The sequence below is a fragment of the Microtus oregoni genome, unplaced genomic scaffold, assembly GCF_018167655.1.
Source record: "Microtus oregoni isolate MIOR12 unplaced genomic scaffold, Mior012 000022F_ref0000154, whole genome shotgun sequence".
Classification (NCBI taxonomy): Eukaryota; Metazoa; Chordata; class Mammalia; order Rodentia; family Cricetidae; genus Microtus; species Microtus oregoni.
In genome coordinates this window covers 32,138,825-32,161,351 of record NW_024543081.1, presented here as the reverse complement: position 1 = coordinate 32,161,351, position 22,527 = coordinate 32,138,825, and the positions used below count along the sequence as shown (strand labels likewise).

The window sequence follows — 22,527 nt, the reverse complement described above, 5'->3', positions numbered from 1 at the left end:
GGATTTGATGAACATGGAAGGTTTGAGTCGGGGTTGGCTCTTCCTGTCTGTCACTAACCAGCCGTGTGTCTGGAAGACAATTCTTTTGAAAGGAAAGGTATTGGCTAAGGATTCTCAAGACCAAGTTTTCAGCACAAAGAGCTTTACTTACTGCAGAGGGATGAAGGGCTGGGAATAAGAGACAAAGACAGGAGGCAGAGGAAGGGAGAGAGGGGGAAGGGAACAAGGGAGAGGGGACAGGGATGTTTGTCATAGAGGGGCGAAGGACCGCCTCTGGAGACAGACGTGGCAAATAAGCAAATGGCAGTTTACCAAAGTAGAAGGAGAAAGCCTGTATTAGGAGAGGCATTTGATTTTATTTGGGCATGTTAATTAGGTGAGTCAAAGGAGGTTTTTGATTGCTGGACCTCAGCACTTTGTTATCTGGACCTTGGTAGTAGTCTAAACAAAAACAAAAGAACAGACATTGGTAGCTAGCTTTAGGGGTGTAATCTGATGGATTTTAGCAAGGCTGAGGGAATGGGGGAGAAGGGCAAGGCCTGCCAGAGCCATTTTTGTGAGCTGGCTGGAGTCCCTTACCTTTGCCTTTGGTTCCACATCAGCTAGAAGGGATGGATGCCCCTCTTCAGTATCAAAAATGTATGCCAAGGGTGAGCAAGACAGAGCATCTACTTCCAGCTCAAAGCACTATGCCTCCTATTTTGGTAGTTATGTTGGTCAAGAAATGTACATTTCACACATAAAATCATGGGATGGTTGAAACGAAAGCCTGTATTTTCTTGTTGCATAGCTCATTTTTTCAATTTCTGTAAAGTTTAGTGGAGTTTCTCCAAATGGCTGAAATGGATGTCAGCTATTTGGCAACGAGATCTCCGGCATAAAGTTCCTCTAGATTTGTTTTCTCTTTCCTAAAAGCAACTGGGAAATGGTTTAAAGGCATTAGCTCACTTTTGTTCTTGTCTTTTCATTTGAATGTTCCGGAAATGTTATGCAGGTCTGAAGAAATCTAATGCTTTGAAGTTAAGTCAATATCTACATTCCGAAAGAATCAGTGAAAATCTGTAGAAAAGCATTAGTTTAGTATATCAAGAAATGTAGTTTAGTATATCAAAGATGCCCCAACACAGGCCCAGCAAGCACAGTGGGAGCCACACGTATTCCTACTGCATGACCAAAATGTTTTCTTCTCAAGGAAGTGACACTTCACTGCCTAGTTTGTACAGGTGTTTAAATACCTACATTTTTTTCATCTGTCTTCTGTTTGCTGAAGAAGCGCTTTTTTGGGGGGGGGGGAAATAGGTAAACTCTAGAAGCACATCCATTAAATACCAACCTATCTGATCATATTCCGCCTCCACACAGCCACAGCATACTATCCCGGATGTCTTCATTTGGATGCTCAGTAACAACAAGAGAGTGGCGTATGCCCGCGTTGCTGCCAAAGACCTGCTCTACTCCCCGATCAGAGAGCAGATGGGCAAGCATTGTGGGAAGATCAAGACCCACTTTCTCAAGGTAAGTTGACTTGAGGCCAAAGGACGACCCATTCCTTTTATCCTGAGTGGCTTAGAAGTTTAGCATGTCTAGAACGCCTTCCAGTGTTTACAGAAACAGGGGACAGCTGGGAGACCTCAGGTTTCTTGATCTAAATCGCAGCTCGGAGCATTCTTCTAGCTTTCCAATTATCAGGTCTTCAGACACATGTGGGTTTCTCTCTCAATCTAATGCCCAACTCTCTAGCTTAGATTTTCACTCCTTTGGTTGTTAGTGAGACTGGACATTTTCTCTATCGGGTTCTCCTGTCATTTTCTTCTGTATAAACTTTCCAAGGCATCTCTTCACAGGAGTTAGTCTATATTTTTAAATGAACCTCATTCATACATACAATTAATATATTTGTTTAAATTGAAGCCTGTCCTGATGATGAGGGCCTTCAATCCCAAATACCCAGAATCTGTGGCATTTCAAGGCCAGCCTTGGCTACAGAATGAGTTCAAGGCCAGCTTGAACAACTTAGTGAGATACCGTCTTAAATTTTCTTAATTAAAAAAAAATGAATGGACATTTAGAGGCGATGCAGCTCAGTGGAATGAACTTGCCTAACACATGCAAGGCCTTAGGGCCAACCCCCAGTGCTGAAAAGAAAGGAAGATAAAAAATGAACGAGTGAAAGGAAGGAAGGAAAAAAAGAGAGAGAGAGCCAGAGACAGACAGAGAACATTCTTTTTATAGTCATACTAGATTTAGGGGCCATCCTATTCCAGTGCAGTCATTTAACTAATTACATCTGCAGTGACTCCCACTCCAAATAGGGTAGCAATCTAAGTGCTGAAGATTAAGAACTAAAACAGATGAATCTGGGAGGAACATAATTCAACCCATCACAGAATTCTGGGCAAATATTTACATGATAAGTTTCTTAATATTCTTCATCTGTTTGAAGAATGTTTATTCTACTTTCCATCCACTGCGTGGATACGGCTGTGAGGATTGAGTGAGTAAATTCAAGCAAAGAGCACACACTTGTGGCTCACGCAGAGTAAATCACTCAGTAAATGCCGTGTTCAAACAATGGGCATCCAGCGTCCCAGAGGACATTGTTATCCCCTTCAGAACTAGCGGTGCTTAATCTGACTGGATTTAGAATGGATGAAGGGTGTATCTGAGATGCTGGAAGTGCAGGTGGCAGCATGCCACAGGCTGGGGTCTCAGACTGAATAGAAAAGAGGAAAGGGGGAGAGAGTTGAGCACCAGCATCTCTGGTCTCTGATTTCTGATTGGACCTGAAGGGACCTGATGGACAGCCGCTTTGCCCTCTCACCTCTACACCTCCCACCCATGGCTGACTGCAGCATCCCTTAAGTCATGAGCCAAAGTGAGTCCTTCTTTACTGAAGTTGCCCTTGCTGGAATTTGACGCAGCAGCGAAGGAAGGTTTTGGCTTTTCCTTTCTTATTAACCCGGTGGCTTTACTTATCTCTTTCAGTCCTGTGTGTAAAAGAACTTTTAAAATCTGCTCCTATGAATTGTAAATGAAGAAAGGGCAACATTTTTTTAACCCAAGTCATTCATCCCAAATATCAGAGGCTGTCTTTAACCTTCTCCATTCAAAGAGTGCTACAGAAGCAAGAAAGATTTTTCTTAAAAATAGCAAATCACTTCCAAAGGCCCCATGCTAAAAATACTAGAAATGGTATAAAGTTACCCTCTGCTGAATATTGTGTTTATCCTGGCACCGTATGGAATTAGAGCAAAGAGTATCTGTGACATCAGGCCAGGGCGTCAATACAGTTGAGACGGCAGAAACGCTTTTGCCGAGGCTTCCAGTCTCTGTGTTATCTTTTTCAGTGTGTTTACGGTTTTCTTTATCTGCCTTTTCCTTTGCCGCTGGGATAGCCATGGATGGTAGCTTTCTGAGTCTCCTTGAATTCAGTTACTTCTATAGGAGGAGGCAGCTTGAAAGGATGACTCAGTAAAATCATCTTCTGTTTCCGGTTTGACTTTGACCTTCCTTTTCCCCTCCCTCTCACCCACCACTTCTTTTTATTTTTCCCCTTCCTGAAACAGTAAGCCTGAAAATAAATAAATAAATAAATAAATAAATAAATAAATAAATAGAGTCGGGGTTGTGTCAGGGAGACCCCGTCTCATGCTGGGCTCCTCGTGGAGAATTCAGAAGTGGAAATAAAAGGCATAGACTGCAAATCTCTACAGTCTCTAAGCCAGAAATCCCACAGTTTGTTCTATGGTATGGCTGTCTGCTGCGTGGCTTTGTAAACCTCCCCTGTTTAAAGACCTGTTGGAGGTTGTGGTCGTCACTCTGGGAAGTCGTGGGGTTTCACAGTGCCCACGGATCAGAGAAAGACTCGAAGGTCTACAGTCAGGAAATACCTTTTGAAAGCCAGGTTTTTCTATTCATTGCTCTAGAATATCTATTTACCGCTGTGTTAGCCACTCTGCCCGCAGACTCAGCCTAAGGGAGACAGGATTTACCGGGATTCACAGAGCAAGCAGACAGTCCTTCATGGTGGGGAAGGAAGGGTGACTGGTGTGAGTCTGTGACAGCAAGGCTTGTACGGGAGGCTTCCTTTGTGGTAGAGATCAGGAAGCAGAGCCAATGGGGCCAACAATCGTCCTTTCTCTGAGTCCCCTCAGTACTGTAGGGAGCTCTTAAGTCCCCTCAGTATTGGAGCAAACTGTGTTTCAGAGCTCCACTGAGGATAGGCGAATTTGGGGGCAGTGTGGGGATAATAGCTTGGAGGGTCAGGTGGATGGGTTTGTGTTTTGGGGGAGCCTACCTGCAGGAAGGTATCCTGCTGGCTGGCTAGAAAAGCCTAGGGAGTTGGGAGAGGAGCCTGATTTTGTTCCATTGTGGAGGTCCTAGAGAGTGGGGTGTCCCGCTGTGTGGCTGTTCACTCACCTCTTAAGCCCCCTCAGTATTCTTTATTTTTCTTATTGACTCTCCATTCTAGTCTCAAAAGGTTGAATAAATCAAACCTGGATTGTGAGAGCAATTCTGATTTGTGAAGGTTGGTGGGACTTTGTTCATTTAGGTGGAAAATTCATTACACTATAGCAGCGACCCTGTGGAATACTTCCACAGGATTTGAGTTGATTTTTGGTCCTCACTATAAGTACACACACACACACACACACACACACACACACACACACACACAGTTTGTTTACTATCAGTAGAAGGTGATGATATTTGCTTTCTCTTTTCATTAAAGAATTTCAGCCTACTTGGGAGAAATATAGCATAGTATGTTAAGAGCCACACAACTTAAATACTTAAAACTATGGTCTGTATGTCATCAGGCCAACACCAAGAGAAAGACATAGGGAAGCTCAAATGCCACCCTGAAACTGTAGAGTCAGAATCTGCACTTTAACTAGATGCTCAGGAAATGCATGTGCACACACACACATACAACATGTGCAATGCATGTGCACAGACACACACACACAGCATGTGCAATGCATGTGCACAGACACACACAGCATGTGCAATGCATGTGCACAGACACACACACACAGAATGTGCAATGCATGTGCACACACACACAGCATGTGCAATGCATGTGCACAGACACACACAGCATGTGCAATGCATGTGCACAGACACACACACAGCATGTGCAATGCATGTGCACACACACACAGCATGTGCAATGCATGTGCACACACACACAGCATGTGCAATGCATGTGCACACACACACAGCATGTGCAATGCATGTGCACACACACACACACAGCATGTGCAATGCATGTGCACAGACACACACACAGCATGTGCAATGCATGTGCACAGACACACACAGCATGTGCAATGCATGTGCACAGACACACACAGCATGTGCAATGCATGTGCGCACACACACACAGCATGTGCAATGCATGTGCACACACACAGCATGTGCAATGCATGTGCACAGACACACACATACAACATGTGCAATGCATGTGCACAGACACACACATACAACATGTGCAATGCATGTGCACAGACACACACAGCATGTGCAATGCATGTGCACAGACACACACAGCATGTGCAATGCATGTGCACAGACACACACAACATGTATGAGGAACAGAGTGGGCTGCACAGAGTTGTGTGTGCCTTGACTCTAATCCTGTCTTGCTCTGTGATGTTAGATAACTGTGTTTATTTCCCTGACATTCATCCTCTTTATCTTTAAAATATACTCATTAAAAGTATTGCAGCACTGTTGGGAGACCAAGTGAAACAGTGCTTGTAATGACATGCAGGTGACAGAACATTCTGCAGGAAGAAACAGTAGGCCAGGGCCTAGACCAGCGAAAGTTCTCAACGAATGTCAAGTATTATTATTTTGGGGCATCACAGTGTTTATTCAACAAATATTTGCTGCATTCTTCCAGCACCAAGCACTCTTTTCTAAGAGTTGGAAACATCACTGTGACACACCAGACAAAAAACCCTTGCCTTTGTGAATTGATGTCCCAGTGATGGCTACAAATAGCATAAGAAATGCAGTTACTACAACTAAATGCTCTTAGGCTGTCACATTGTCATTCGTGTTTCCTTTTATCCCATCCTTCTCCTCCTCCTCTTTTCCTCCCTCCCTCTCTTTCATTCCATGCCCTAAACCAAACCCAGGGCCTTCCAGATGTGGATCAAACAGTATAGCACTGAATTAGACCTTCAGTCATCTCAATAAATACTTATCTGCTTGAATAAGTTTACAAATGATTGGAGAAATTATGAAGGAAGGTTATTTATTTTATTACGATTTTTAAAAATTTATAGGTTAGAGAATAGTCATCTTTACCTAAAAGAAAGTCAGTTTGTTTTATTTTTTTAGCCGAGTAAATAACAGCATTCTTCTTCCGAAGGGTTAAATCCTGACTCCTCTGCAGTGGTCCCATGCTCATTGATGTGAGCTCTTCTGGTCAGTAAGCTTTCTGTACCGTTCTTGGCAGAGCACAAACACTCACTAAATATGACCTCCTACTACCACATCCATGTGTGCATTCCTTCCTCCTTCTGGGATGCTTTCTTGACCGGTCCTACTCTACAGTACTGACCAATGCTCATAAGTGTGGTAGTGCCCTCCTAGCCACTGAGAGTGTTCAAGACACCCAGTGAGGGGGGCTTCCATGCAATTACAGTGTACATATTATTTTCCCTGGAAACACATACCTATAATAAAGTTTAATCGACAAACAGAAGTTTATAACAATAAATACAATGGAACATTTATGTCAGTATTGCAATAAGCCTTATCGATCACATATTTTTGAACTTTCTCATTTATTACTTCTGAATGTGCAGAAGGGGAGATGGAAGCTGAGCACGGGGAGCTGTGCATTTGAATCTTAAAGAAAGAATGGAATGTGGATGATCCTTCCATCGCCCAAAGACCAGTGATTCTCAACCTTCCTAAAGCTGCAACCCTTTAACACAGTTCCTCATGTTGTGGTGACCCCAACCATAAAATCATTTTCCCTGCTACTTCATAACTGTAACTTTGCTACGGTTATGAATCATAATGTAACTATCTTTTAGGCAGGATATCTAAAATGTGACCCCAAAGGGGTCACGACCCACAGGTTGAGAACCACCTGCCTCTTTTTTCTCACTTGTATTAGCCACTTCTCTTGTGTCCATAACCAAATACCCAACAAGAAACAGCTCGAGAGGGAGGGTTTGCTTATGGCTCCCAGTCTGAAGCCATACAGTCTGCTGCAGCCTGCTGGGAAGGCGGGGTAGGGGAAGCATGATGTAGCTAGTCCAGTCATATTCTGTCCATAGGCAGGAAGAAGAGAGATGAGTGCTGTGGCCCAGCTCTTTCCTCTCCTTATGCGCTCTGGGATTCCAGCTCATGAGATGGGGAAGCCGGGCGTTCAGTGTGTGTTTTACCCTCTTCCCCACCACTGAATCCTATGTAAACACTCTCACAGACACACCCAAAGGTGTATATCATTAATCCGTTAGATGCTTATTCATCTGATCAAAATGATAATAAAAATTACCCATCCTTCTTTTGAGTGAGTGCCAGTGTCCAGATTTGAGCTCTTGGAGGACCCGGCTAAGCCTCAGAGCCTGTGAAGCTCCTCCCTGGCACTAGTCCATTGGCTGAAGCCCAGGGGCACTTGCAATGTCTGTTTGATTGAGTTGTGGCAGATCTGCTTCTGGAATCTTCAGAGCAAGCTTCAAAGGCAAACAGCCATGCTCAACTTGGAGTCAAAACCTCTCTGTGGATGCTTTGGGAAGTTGTCAGAACAAGTCCTGACTTGTGGTAACTTCCTCCATGGAAAGAACTCGATGTAAGAGAGAAGAGAAGTTTCGGAGAGGCAATTCCAGAACTCGCTGTGAAGAGGCACTTACAAGAGTCAACAGGATCTGGAGAAGTAGCCGTGCCTTAAGTGTCATCGGCTCTGCTCAGACTCAGCTTAAGTGCCTTCAGCTCTGCTTATCAGAGGTCCCGAGCACCATCAGAGGTGGTGGCAAGAAGGTACAGGAAGATCCCAAACCTGTTGAGTAAGAAACAGAAGAGGCACATTGGATGAACCCATCTGTGTCCTTGTGATCTTGGGGTATATGACCCCCCCCCAAATATATTTGCTCCTACACACAACTCCCTGCTCCCATCACAACACCACACACACACACACACACACACACACACACACACACACATAAGCACTCCCTCCCTCTCCCCCATGCCCTATGCTTATTACATCTGAGGCCATCACAAGAGAGGAAGCAGAGAACTTAGGGGGTGTCAAGCCACACTGCTTGAGGCGATGAACGAACTGGAAATGTCTGCCAGGCAAAAGGGCCTGGGTGAACAGGCAGGACTACAAGGGCATTCCTGAATAAAGTCAAGGGACAGAAACCCGGATTGCAACCCCAATAGCCAGAGTCCTAGGAAGGCAAGGCGAATTGAAAAGCATGGTGAAGAGGCAGACTGTGGGCTCAGAGCCAAGAATCTACATTTGGAACCATCAATTCCTACCTCCAGTCTTGGGTGTCAGTTAAAGACTAAGGGGACGCAGACACTAGTCTATCTGAGTCTACCTTTCCTCATCCATGGAACAGGACACTAAGCACACCCCCCTGTTAAGCATAAGTGGTCCAGAACCTGACAGTAATTTCCAGAGGGTACGTTTAAAGCTAAGGCCCCCACCCCTGCGCCGTCCTCCGGAGTTGTACGTTGTGGTCATTGGGGCCATATTTTAAAATTTTATAATATAAACAAGCCTGGGAATAAGACCTCTGTACAAACCTTGAGGTATGTGTCCAGGAAGGATCCTGTTTCCCAAAACAGGGCCCATGCTTGCCTTCTGGTGCTAAAACCGCCTTCCTCATCCCCTCTCCCCAGCTTCCTGGGAAACGACCGGCTGGCTGGACTGTCCAGGCAAAAGTTGACATATATCTGTGGCTGGGTTCCACCAGATACTCCAATGCCATTTTGGACAATTTGCCAGCGGGCTATGAAGCAGAAATGCCCTCGAAAGCATCTGGCACCCATCACCCTCCGTCAGCCCTGCTATACCAAGGTACAGTACTCACAGGGCAAAGGGGGCAGGAACCAGTTTAACGGGCTTCTGTGTGAACAGTGGTGGGGACAGCATTCATGCGTGTGGTGTTTTAGTTGGGATCAACTCCATTGGCATCTTTTGTACAATTGCCAAGTATTCTCCCTTACTTTCTGTCTTCTTTAGTACAATTCCTAGCCTCCTCCCCTCCTTAATGGAAAGCGAGGTCACATTTAGAAGTATTACACCTGGAATAAATTCTATGCGTTTCTGTGAGTAGACCGAGAGAAGCGTGGATTCTCTTCGTAGATGAACTTCATTCAAAGAAGTTTGGGTTGGAGCAGAAAGATCTTGTCTTGATGTGACTCACGAGAGCAATGCAGTTTGTTTTCCTTTTTGCATAGCATTGAGGTTTGAAGCTTGTCAGTATTCTTACAGTGTCCCAGTGCAAACTGGTATGGGTGAGGTCCTTATGTTTCTCTAGACCAGCTCCTGGCTTGGCTGCTTCTTTATAGAAAGGCTGTGTATTTATGAAAATATTTAATCCATAGAGTTACTTTTGCCAGTATCATTAAGTTCACATTTCAACACACTTTTCAATTACATTATTAATATTAATATACTTTTAATATTAAAGTATATATTAATATACTTTTGCTCTGTTTTCAAATCACTGACTTTTGGGCTTTTCCAGCTGCTGAATCCAGACAAAGCCAACTGCAGTTTTCCTTCCATTCTATTGAACTTGAGTTTTGAGTCACGCCAAAGCTGTGCACACTGGAGTAGAGGCACACCGTGCTTCTGTCACGTGCGTCAGTTGACCTTAACTGCTAGTGTATTCCTCGTGGTTCCATAGTCAGAGAAGACAGCATTCTGGAATTTGTGTACAGTGGTTCAGCTCATAGATTCTGCACTCGATGTCAACACAAGTGTGTTATCTTTGAGGAAAATACGTAACACAGAGTGCCAAGTACTGTGTCGTATACACTACACATAAGAGCTCACTCAATCCCGGGAAGATTGTTTAATTCACAGATGGAGAGAGTACATCTCTGAGACACCCAGAAATTGCCCAAGATCGCTCAGTGGCTGAAGCGCTGGGCAAATCATATCCAAACACGGCTTTCTTATCTGCCTTCTGTTAAACCATTGAGAGCTCTTCTCTTTGGGCAATAACACCCACATCAAGTTATCTCCTGGTCTGTAGATACAAGCATCTTTACAGACCCCAAAGGCCCAGATGTGTCCACTGTTTCTGCTACTAATAATCCAGAGGGGAGGAGAGGCTTTCTGGAGGTGCCATGCAGCCTGTCGTTTTCACAGAGTCACCTAATGACCTTCTGCTGAGCCCTGGCATTGGTGACATTGGCCGCCTTCCATACCAACTGGTGAATTTTATGCTCCAGAGGATAGCCACTCAGCAAATAATTACCTTGCATCTATATATGGAAGGCCTGGTGGAAAACCTGGCGGGGGGTGTAGAGACGAGAAGAGGTGACCCCAGCTTCAAGTAGGGCATCCAGATGTGGCCTTAAGAACCACAGGGGACAGGACATTGACCCCTACAGCATGAGGAATCTGGCTAGATTACTCCAAGGATCAGAAGTGGGAAGAGTCAAGGTTCATAAAGAAACCCAAAATGTAGGCCAAGTAAATGACATTGCCTAGAGTTGGTTGTGCAATGTGCCACCTATTGGAAGAGCTGTTAAAAAAATCTCAGGGTTAGTCATCTCAAGGGCACTGGTGGGCATTCTCTCCAGGACAGGACTTTCCCAAGTCTTCCTGAGAAAACAGCTGAACTTGGATGTGCAGTAGCACATGGCTGTCTCCCAGCTGACTGCTGTCACTGTGTCTGTTCCTGTGACATCTGCTGTTCCCTGCTTTGTTTACTGCTGTCATTTTAAGGGACTCTCTGTTGGCAGAGCCCAGCCTGTCAACATTAGAGTTAATTGGTGTCTATGGAGACAGGAAGGGCTTAAGAACTGAGTCCCCAAAGAAACACTTCTCTCATTCCGCTGACGTGCTCGGAGTTTGCAGAGCCTTGCACTGTAAGAACGGACACAGACTTAATTGGGCCATGTGCACAGCTCAAGTTTCCTAATTGGCTGCAGGATTAGAATGCAGATTGAGAAGGTTGCTACATTTTTAGGCTCCATACTGGTCCTCGTGTAAGCCAGACAGTGGCACAAGGGAGAGAGACAGAAATGTTCAGGTTTCCTAAGAGTCACCTAAGGAATTACCTTCGACATCCTGCCTTCCCTGTCCCGTCACACCCTGTCTGTCAGAGCCAAGTTCTCTACCATCCACACAGGGTAGAAAAGTCTTCCCTAGTCCTTATTTTAATCCCTCCACCAGTTTGGGGTGTTCTGGCCTTTCAAACTTTCACCTCCAGGGGATGCTGATATCTCCTTAGAGACATCTTCTCTTCTGTCCTTTGATAGCTTGATCTAGAATTTTATTTTCCTGATCTCTTACTCTGTTATCATCTGCTCCTGCACACCACACACACACACACACACACACACACACACACAGAGAAGGGGGGGACACACACACACACACACACACAGAGAAGGGGGGGACAGACACACACACACACACACCTACCTACCTCTTCAGGAGTTCCACATGACCTACTGCATTTTCGAATACTTCATGCACATTTCCAAGGTCTGAGGTCACATGACCATCTCTGTTTGTGACTTTTACTTCCACATAAAGTAGCCAAGACTTTTGTTTCCAAATGGCCTGCTGTTACTGACTTTTTTAATGGACTGATCCTTATAACAAGGATAATGGGTGTATCCTTGTTACAGCCACTTGATGTTTGCATCGCTGCCTACCAGACGCTACCATCCTGAGGGGCTTTGCTCAGAAGACAGAGCCACCACCCCTAGAATCAGCTCCTTTGTATTTGAACGTGTCTGAACTGTTCTCTTGTGTGCACGTCCTCTTATTTCTCAGGAACAACTTACTATGTTTTGTGTTACTTTGCCTTTTCCCTTCCCACCATGTACTAGATTCTCGAGATCCTGCTGTTTTGCTAGTTACACTTCTAACATGTTATTTTTAAATGCTTAAAAGCTGCCTGCCGTTTCTCCTATCCATTCATCTCCAAGGTCTGAGGTCACATGACTACCGCTGTCTGTGGCCGTTACTTCCACACACATTTTTCCTGTCCATGCCTGCTGTGGTGATACCGAGGTTGCTGCCAGCATTGGCACAACCAATAGGAACAGCACACCAGCATCTTCTCGCCATTCTCTAGTACCAGGCACTGTCCTCAGCCCTCAGCCTCCTGTAAGAGCCGTATGAGGAGTTCTGGTCAGCCTCCATTTTACCGTTCCTGTGTGAACATGTGTGACTTATGCCTAGAAGTTGCTGGAGTGAACTGAATGTTCACAGGGCATTTCTGCCCTTCGTTTAAGTAAGCTGAACTATTTCAATGAGTACAGAGAAGTCCCCATGTCAACACAAAGACCTGGATTATACTAATACAGTGACTTTCAGAGATGTGGAAATGGGGGGGGGGGGTAAGAAGGCAAGAGGGAATAAGGGATTATGAAAATAAGAAGTGAGTTGGGAGAGCCAGTGGTGGTGAGGACCCACAAACCAAAGACTCAGACAGCTGCACTGTCCTCCACTGAACTCTGACCTCCTCCAACTTATCTGTCCTTTTGTGTTCTGTCCTAGGCAACAAGTGCTCACTCCTGCTCGCTGTCCTCCAGGCCCTTTAGCCACACCCTCCCATCACTGTGATCTGGGTTCGCATCTTATCTTCTGTCTTCTCTAGGGAGCTTCCAAAGGCAAGGACTGTCTTAGTCCTGACAATTGCGCCTTAGAGACCAATACCAAAATTCTAAGTAGTTGGCACACAAAATTCCATTGGCTAGGAATGTAGAGCAGGTAAATGCATAACTCAACACGTCTATTGAGTTTATTGAAGTAAAAGCTATTGATAAGGCAGCCTTCTATACGTGTGTATGAGCCCGTGCATGCCTGTGCCCATATGAGCTCATGTGGACATACACACACAGAGAACAAGAGATTACTAGGGATTTAAGCATGCTAACATATGACATTTTAGGTGGGAGAGTGGATTTTGGAGTTAGGCAGAAGAAACATCTGGTCTCTGCACACTTGGGAAAGAACCTTGTTCATTCAGGGTCATTTTTCTCATCTATTAGTGGGGCTACAGTTACGTATTTCACATGGTTGTGATGATGGTTAAGAAACACAGTGTGAAAACAGAAAGAAACACAGTGGCAAAACCTCAGGGGGATGTGCTCTTCTAAGGGACTCTGCTCCAGTCCCTCTCCACCTGGTCATGGAGGAGAGCAGGGCTCCTGCCACTGTTGTCTCTCTGTGGTTGTACGGTCACCTGCCACCTGCAGACACACATCCGCACATACTACTCCTAAATGCCTATTAATGTTTTCCCTTTCATGATTCTCCACAGCCCAGCACGTCTTCCAGTTGAGAGCACACATGTACCAAGCCCGGGGCCTCATCGCAGCTGACAGCAATGGACTCTCAGATCCCTTTGCTAAAGTCACATTCCTGTCCCAGTGCCAGACCACAAAGGTAACCAGAGAGACACAAACCTCCCCCCTGCTGCTGAGGCTGATGCACAGCACAGATATGTAGTAATATGGGGCGGCAGGGCTGCGTCCCCCACACCCGGCCGCCCACATGGCTAGCTTATGCTCCGAAATAACAACACACAAACTGTATTCTTTTAATCACTGCTTGGCCCATTCTCTTCTAGGCTAATTTTCACATATTAATTTAGCCCATTCCTAATCATCTGTGTGTAGCACCCCAAGGTGCGCTTACCGGGGAGATTCTAGCCTAGTCCATCCTGGGTCCGAGCTTCATCCCGGGAGCAGGGCATGGCGTCTCTCTCAGGCGTCTGCTCCCGCGAGGAAAGCGGTCCAGTCTCCGAGCTCACTTCCTCTTCCTCCCAGCATTTTGTTCTGTTTACTCCTCCCACCTATCCTCTAACCAATAAAATGGGCCAGGGCAGTGCCTTTATTAGCCAATGACCTTCCTCCATCATTTCCCCTTTTTCGGTTTAAACAAAAAAAAAAAGGCTTTAACATAGCAAAATTACATATAACAAAACAGTTATCAAGTAAAAGTTACAATAATCTTTATCATAACTAAGGAAAACTGTAACTATAACTAACTATTCTTAACTCCATCAAAGACTCCAGAAAGATACAATACTACCTAAGCAAACAGGAAAAAAGCAACTTTTAAAACTCTAGAAATGACAGAGACATCTCGCTGCCTGGACAGTCACCCAAAGTTCCTCTGTACCGTTGGGGCATCCATCTTCAGCCTTCAGGCCCATGGTATCCAGCAGACATTTCCATAAAGCAGGAAAATTCAAAGTCAGTTCAGTCACTATCTGTTGTGTCCTGCAGAATGTCTCGCAGACTCTTTCAAAATGAATCAGGAACCCCGAAAGATCATCTCACCTTAGGCAAGTTCAGTAGTCTTCTCTCTGCGGGTTCTCTGTGTCCAGTTTATGCAATAGTCCAGGCAAGAGCAGTTTCTTGCCCAAATGGCTATCAAAACTCCATAACGAGCCTCTTCGATGCCCATCTTCCTCTTGAAATAGATTGGTGCTGCCAGGAGCAGAGTGTCTCATTGTCATGAAAAGTCCTCAGTTATTAAAACATTAAATGTCCTATTCTGTAATCTTTGAAAGACATGAAGAATGTCTATCTAAAATATATCTCTATATATCTAGAAAATCTAACTAACATGACTACAATGATTATCCATTAACAACCTATATTTCTTAATTATACATTACATATTTAAATGAACTACACAATCACAATACCTTAATCAAAATCAGAAATACATATACATATAACAAAATTGACCCTAAATTTCTATCAATAAAGCAAAGTCTATACTAATGCAAATTATTCATACCTATATCATATCCCCCTTTAAATGTAAAAGGACGTTTATAAACCATATTTGGGAACATGGGCGCAGTTTTTTCTCTCCAAACTGCTTCCTGCTGAATGGGGGCGTCGTTAATTAGGTCTTTCATGGTATAACCTGTGTGCTAGTTTCATCTCAGTTGGCAGTTGAGCAAAGCAATTTTCTGAAGATGTTCACTGCAACCCTTCAGGAGGGCGTGGTCCATCATACCAAATCGGAATAGAAGAAATGAACAGCGTCTCATCCTCTGTGAAAACAAAATAAGAAACTCCTTTCCAAAGCATCATGTCCTTAGATCCAAATTTCAAAGTTAAGGCATCAAAATATCTATGTCGGATTAGTTCAGCAGCATTTATCAATAAATATCTTTTAGCAGTTGTTGCTTCTTCCTCAGCATTCAAACAATTCAAAGAGAGCATAATAGCATACAGTATCAAGATTCTCTGTGTATTTTCCAACTTTGTGCAGCTTTGTTTTAACCTCTATTTTGTTTATTTTTACTTTTAACTCTTTGCTTTTTGAGACAGGTTCTCTGTATCTTTGACCTGAAGTAACTCTGTAAACCAGGCTGTCTTTGAACTCTCAGAGATCCGCCTGTCTCTGCCTCCCAGGCATTCGGGATTAAAGGTGTACACTACTACACCTTGAACTCACAGAGATCTGTTTGTCTCTGCCTTCTAGGCACTGGGATTAAAGGCGTGTGCTACCACACACACAACTTTCTTCCTTTTTTTTTTGTTACTTTAAGAACTTTAAATTTTAGTCTGCATATATTTTTAACACACTTCAAACCATTTAGAAATTTTCTTTGTCTTTGAATCTCTCTTTACTATATATCTCTCTTTTTCTGACCACACGAGCCTTTAAATTACTGAGCAATATGGGTAGGATTAAAGGCGTGGCTTTGCCAGCTAGATCCAGTCCATTCCTTAGCTTTCCAGCCTCATGGCTGAGGTACTGGCTGTAGCCAGCAAGCGAGCTTCAGCAGCCTGTGTTTGCAAACCGCAGGGACCGCCTGCGTAAAAGAGTCAGAGTTTGTCCTGGCAGGACAGCCCAGAAAGCCGGCATTTTTAAATGGCGCAGCTTTTTTCCTGCTATGGCTGAAAACCGAAAAGCATGCATTCAGCTTTAACCGTTTAAGTGTTTCGTGGCAGGACCTCTTAATGAGCTGCAGGCTTTTGCAGCTAAAGCTGAGTCAGGAAGCCTCTCTTAGATGACGCGCCCGCTTGCCTCTAGCAAGCAGAGCAGACCTGAGAACACAGCGAGTCAAGTTGCCATCAAACAAATCGTAGCACTTTACTCCAAATGCTCTATTCAAAAGCTCTGTCTCCCGCAGGAGCCAGACAGAGATCGCAATGGCGGCACAGCCCCAGGAAGTTGCGATTTAAAATGACAAAGTGGTTTTTCTGCTACTGTTGCTGAATCAGGAAATCTCTCTACAGCACGACACCAACAAACAGCAAAAATCTGTGTTAAACTCTCTCTCCCTTATTATTAAGCCTTCTCAGGTTTTTTAAGTGGGTTTCGGCTGTCCACATGTCTGGGCGCCAACTGTAGTAATATGGGGCGGCAGGGCTGCGTCCCCCACACCCGGCCGCCCACATGGCTAGCTTATGCTCCGAAATAACAACACACAAACTGTATTCTTTTAATCACTGCTTGGCCCATTCTCTTCTAGGCTAATTTTCACATATTAATTTAGCCCATTCCTAATCATCTGTGTGTAGCACCCCAAGGTGCGCTTACCGGGGAGATTCTAGCCTAGTCCATCCTGGGTCCGAGCTTCATCCCGGGAGCAGGGCATGGCGTCTCTCTCAGGCGTCTGCTCCCGCGAGGAAAGCGGTCCAGTCTCCGAGCTCACTTCCTCTTCCTCCCAGCATTTTGTTCTGTTTACTCCTCCCACCTATCCTCTAACCAATAAAATGGGCCAGGGCAGTGCCTTTATTAGCCAATGACCTTCCTCCATCACAGATACACAGCACAGCCAAGAAAAGGAAGATGAGGCTCTCCCCGCCCGTGGCATCTCCCAGTATGCAGTCTTCCAGACTCAGAATCCAGTGTGGGGCAGGAAAGATGAGCTCAGAAGGTCTATTTTTTCCTGTTGAGCTACTGTCCTAAAGCAGACAGGCAAGTCTTAAAGCTAAGGCAGGGCAGAAAAGAAGAACGGAAAGAGGAGCCCATCATGTCCCCGGCACCTGCAGGAGTGCCAGGCACAGAAAGTAGTGAGGGAATGAGAAAGGAGAAGCCAGCAAGGCAGCCCTCCTGAGACTTAGTCTGTCATTACCTCAGGGGATCTGCTTGAGGTGGATGGGGAGAGGCTCTAGCTTTCTGATCAGGAAGTTCTAACCTTTGCACTTAGCAGTGAGGGTGCTTTTCCAAAGCTATGCTTCAACCCCTTTCCCCTGGAGAACACCACTTGGTGACAGGCGCGGTGTCATAGGAGGTAGGCAGATGGTGGCTTCCTCTGCTTCCTTCCTGTCTCACACATCAAGCAGTAGGTTGGAAAAGGGCTCCTCGTCAGCACGAGTCCTGCAGGAGGTATCTTACACTGGGTTGCGCCCACCAAAGCCTTGCTTATTCTCCTATTGTCAGCCAGGGAAGGGTAAGATCGTACAGAATTGGCCATCTCAGAGAGGGAGGAAACAAGGACATAAGGTCACCTTCTGGTTCATCTACTCAGCAACTGTGTTTCTCCAAAGAGCTCACTAGGTCCCAGTTCTGTCACTCTAACACAGCTGTTCTGAAGAAGGGAAAAGTTAAGTACATAAACAACTGATGAATGACCGCCGTCACATGGCTGATGTCAAGAGGGCACACATTTTCCCCAAGACAAACCCTATGGCCGGCTTATGGATTCGACTCTATTTTGATTTATCACATATAGGCCAAGAGCACGATGGGAAACAACATCACATCCATTTAGCCAGTGCCCGCTGAGTACTGACTGGTTCTGCATGGACTCTAGGAGAAAATGGGTGGCGTGGGCCCTCCTCCTGCTTGATGGATGATGCAGGCGTAGATGTGGTCCTCCAGGAGGACAGGCTGCTGTACTGTGCCAAGTCCTGTGTGTGTGGTTGTGCAAAGGCCTAAGGAACTACTTGGAGAGTACTTGGAGAGGTGGTTCAGTCTGTCTCAGAGGTAGTATAGAGAGACCTAGGAAGGAAGGTGTCTCCATCCTTATCTCTTGTCCAATGGAAACAAGAAGGCAGAGGACCACCCTCTTTGCTGGTTTTGGAGAGAATGTGCACAGCAGTGATTGATTGTGCACATAAGGATGTGCACAGCAGTGATTGTGCACATAAGGACGTGCACAGCAATGATTGCGCACATAGGTCCTGGACAGGGGCCAGGAGGGAGCGCTGCCCATAAAGCACTTGCCAGGCAAACATGAGGATCTAAGTTCATTGCTAGAATTTCAGTTTAAAAAAATTCAGGTGTGGTGGTGTAGCACTGGGGAACTGAATGGAGATGGGCAGATGTTTGGGACCCATTGGCTAGCCAGCCAAGCCCTAGGTCAGTGAGAGTCCTTGTCTCAAAAAAAGAAAACCAAAACAAACAAACAAACAAACAAACAAAAAACCCAAAAAAACAAAAACAAAAAACTAGATAAATGGCTTCTGAGGAATGAAACCCGAGTTCACCTTCTGGTCTCCGCATACGTGTACCTGCACATGTCCACATGATAATCCCATGCAAACACACACACACATATACAACTGTAGAGATCTGTTGCCCCCGTCCTACTCCAATATCTCATATTTACTAGACATATGACATTAAGCAGAATTCCCTTTAGGCGTCAGTTTCTTCTTCTGTGGTAGGCATGATAATAACATATACATCTCCCTCATAAAGGAGAGGAAATGAAATGCCCACTGCTTAAAAACAGCTTCTGCCCAACTGTTCATGATGGCTGCTATTGCAACTGCCGTCCCCAAACAAGAGCAGTCTCAGAAGGTGGACCCGAGGGCCATCCACTCACCTCAACCATGCAATCCCGGGCCCTCTGAAGTGACCCTGGGGGAGTCTGAGCTTGCTTGCTGGCCTACCACATAACAATCCTGCTGGCTTTCATCTCTATACAGCACACTGGTTTAATTTAGATTCATATCTCAAAGGCACAGATGGACTTTGTTTATCAAATAATCATCTGAAAGGGAAAATAGGTTCTGCTGAACCCTGGATCTGCCTCTAATTTTGAATCAAGGGCCCAGTGTTTGCTAATAATAACTGCTGCCACTTATTCAAGACTCTCACGTGCCAGACACAACAATAAGTACTTTGTGTGCATTGTTTACCAGCCTCACTGTAACTTGGGGACACATGCTCTTCTGTCCCTATCTTGGAGATAAAGGAGTAAGAGTCACTGATTGTGCAGCTTGGAGACGGTGGGTTAGGAGGGAGACCCAGGTCTTTCCAATTCCGAGGTCACCTTTGCCCAGCCATTCTGTCTTGGTTTTGGATACAAAGCTCCAGGTTTTCTTCTCCTGTGTGCGTATTGGGTTACATCAGACGACCTGGCCTATGACTGGCAGGCCTCCTCCATACTTCTACTGGGGAAAGCTGAGTCTGAGGCCCTGCAAGCCCAGCGGAGCCTGGTATTCAGAGATAGCACCTGTGTGGACTGGCACTGGTTCCCTGGAGGACTAAGCACACCTGGCCTGTAGAAGAGCCAGCCCCTAAAGGGCAGCCTGCACATCAGTCCCTGACAAAGTGACCTGACGGTCTGGGATGTCCAGTCATTGCAGACACTGTGGAGAAATAGGACTTGAAGGATAAAGGAAAAGGGGAGAAATTTACAGAGAAAGGGTTTGAGAGCTAATGAGGAGAGGAGCCAGATGTGTGTGAGGGGACCTAATAGGCAGAGAAGGAGAGTAGGGCATCTTAGATGGTAGAGATTGCTAAGCCTAAGGTTACCAAGAATGAGACCAATGTATATTCCTGAAGACATGGATGGTTAGGCAAGATCAGCCAGTGTCCCAAGGCTGTCATCGAGTAGGTATTTAGGGGAGTGTGTGTGTGTGTGTGTGTGTGTGTGTGTGTGTGTGTGATACAAGGAATTGTACTCCCCAAACTTGACAAATGCTAGACAGGTACTCTACTCCTGAGCCACTTCCCAGTCCTAAATGTTTGCTCACTCATAAGCAAATCTGGACTGAGATAGAGTACATATAAAAAGGGAAGCAAGCATTTACTGAGCACCTACTGTATGCCAGACAGTGACTATTCCTTACCTCAGACAAGATGGGTGTTAGTCCATTCAAAGAAGGGAAACTCAGGCTTGGAGAAGTTAAGTCATCTAGGCAAGCTGGTCCCCGGGTAGTGAATTAAGCCCGGATTCCATTTAGAGTTTTTGCTCCTTCTGCTATATTCTGTCCAGGACCCCTGACTAACTGTGTGCAGTGCTAAGCCTTATCCTGAACTTGTAAAAGAGGCCTTAAACTCCGTTCAGTGCATGGCTCCTTAAGGAAGCCCTTAAGAATAAGGCTAATTGTGGGTAGTTGAGCAAAGACGAGGGAGACTCTTATTTGGGCGAGTCATTTAGTAGCGCTCTACAGTGATCAAGTGACATTTTATACATGGTGGCAACGTGGAGGTCAGGTGAGTGGCCCCTCCTCCGTCCATGAAAACGGCCATGAAGCTTCCACTCTGCAGAGAATACAGTCTAGCACACCGTAGGCATGTGATGAACGAACGAAGGATGAATGCTGGCCTCTGGGGTCTTATTCAGCCTTTCCAGCCACGTGGGGAGGAAGTGATAAACACTCCTGTCGGGAAGACGCTGTGAAGATGATTGACAGCTTTGACATTACACTGTCAGTCAGGTGCACGCTGCAGAGGGCTCGCCTGTCTCTTCCAAAGCAACACAAATCATTACAACTTTGCATTGCAACAGGGTCACACCTGTTTATCGTTCGGTTGAGCCTTGGTCTTTTTATATCAGAAAAGTCAGACTTTTCAGAAGCGTTTTAAAGCCTCATTATATCTGAGACATGAAATAGTCTAAAATAAAAAACTCAAGAAGGGAGGCAGACTGCAGGCACACAATACTTTTACAGCTTACATAAAAAGCAATAAAGCTTTTCTTCTGGAACCACCGTGCAAACAGTGTAGCTGGAGCTGGCTGGATGTGTGACTGAGCAGGTGGTTTTATGGGAGCCTGAGGGTTAGTGCAGGCCAGTTCTTCCTTCCAGCCCTCCTGGAGTTGAGAGTGGCAGGCAAGTTACAGCTCTGAGGTGCTGTGGAAATTTTCCCCAGGATCCAGCAGCTGCTGAACACACTCACTTACAAAACCCGTTAGAATGCACAGCTTGGAAGAGAGCTGTCACCATGGACTCATTCAGCACAGGCTCCACACACTGGTGAGGTAGTGTCTGCCCAGATGTGGGATCCCCTACCCTGCAGACAACTCATCCTTTTGTCCGTGAGACTGGGCTCCCTCCAAATGCCCAAATAAACAGAGAAGGGAATTCAAATGAAAATAACACTCTCCCTTCTGAAGGTTCTTCTTGAGCCTCCTGGGAAGGAAGCTACGGGCCAATTCTAATGAGACCCTGATGGTTCTGGACCAGTTCTTCAAGAGATCATCCTTCCCTGATGTTTAGTTTCTCCATCTGTATGATGGGTACAGTCCACTACCAACGTCACTGTTTGCTGCCACAGCAACTCCGGTGAAAGAAAGATGTCATGTCAAATGGTGTTGGAGATTCTGGTCTATTCAAAGTCGTTGATGCCTATCCACAAAGCTGTAGACTTCTACATAAAGTATATGAGGTTTGAAAGTTAGCATTATGGCCTTTGATGACAAGATTATATTTGATCCCCCCATTCACAGTGGAGGGAAACCCTAACATGGAGATGTCAGTGGTATTTACCTGGTGAACGCGGATGATTCAGATGGAATTTCAGTTTATCATCTGTAGACTCTGGACATGTGAACCTTTTCCTTGGTCTTTAACATGTATGTAAATAACTACCCAGAATGATTTTGAGGTTTGGCTGCTGGCACAATGCTATAGGTCGCACACAATACTCCCTCAATAAAGGGCACCTGATGTCATCATAGCACCATGGTAAATTGATATTTATGCAAGTAGGACATTAATCAGTACTCCACTATTAAAACATTATCAATACAAAGTCTTCCAGAGACTGTGAATGTGTACCCCCTAGTATTTAATAAACAGTCACCATGGGTCCTCCTTGTTCTCCAGGTTTCTGTTGAACAATTCAGCTAAACGGTTCCCGTGTTCTTTCCTTCCAGGTCATTTCCCAGACCCTCTCTCCTACCTGGAACCAGATGCTGCTCTTCAATGAGTTGGTTTTGCATGGCGAGGAGAAGGAGCTGGCGGAGTCCCCACCCCTAGTGGTGGTGGAACTCTATGACAGTGATGCTGTGGTAAGTGTCGCCAGGCAACACCCGCTGCCCCTTCTTCTGAATGCTCTACTGCGTGAACTGACTCGAAGGTCAGCAAAGTGCTGACACTGAGTGGTCAGGACCCAGCGGTGGCTTTCACTATAGCACGCTATGA

At 45.4% G+C, this 22,527-nt stretch overlaps 1 protein-coding gene across 1 annotated transcript in view; it reads left to right on the top strand.

Annotated features, from left to right (window-relative positions):
• Fer1l6 (fer-1 like family member 6) overlaps nucleotides 1–22,527 on the top strand; it is a 148,753-nt gene that overhangs the window by 74,150 nt on the left and 52,076 nt on the right. The window contains exons 20-23 of the mRNA XM_041672085.1: nucleotides 1,363–1,515; nucleotides 8,875–9,052; nucleotides 13,491–13,615; nucleotides 22,260–22,394. Of these exons, the coding sequence (XP_041528019.1) occupies nucleotides 1,363–1,515; nucleotides 8,875–9,052; nucleotides 13,491–13,615; nucleotides 22,260–22,394 (591 nt within the window). The remainder of the gene's footprint in view (nucleotides 1–1,362; nucleotides 1,516–8,874; nucleotides 9,053–13,490; nucleotides 13,616–22,259; nucleotides 22,395–22,527) is intronic.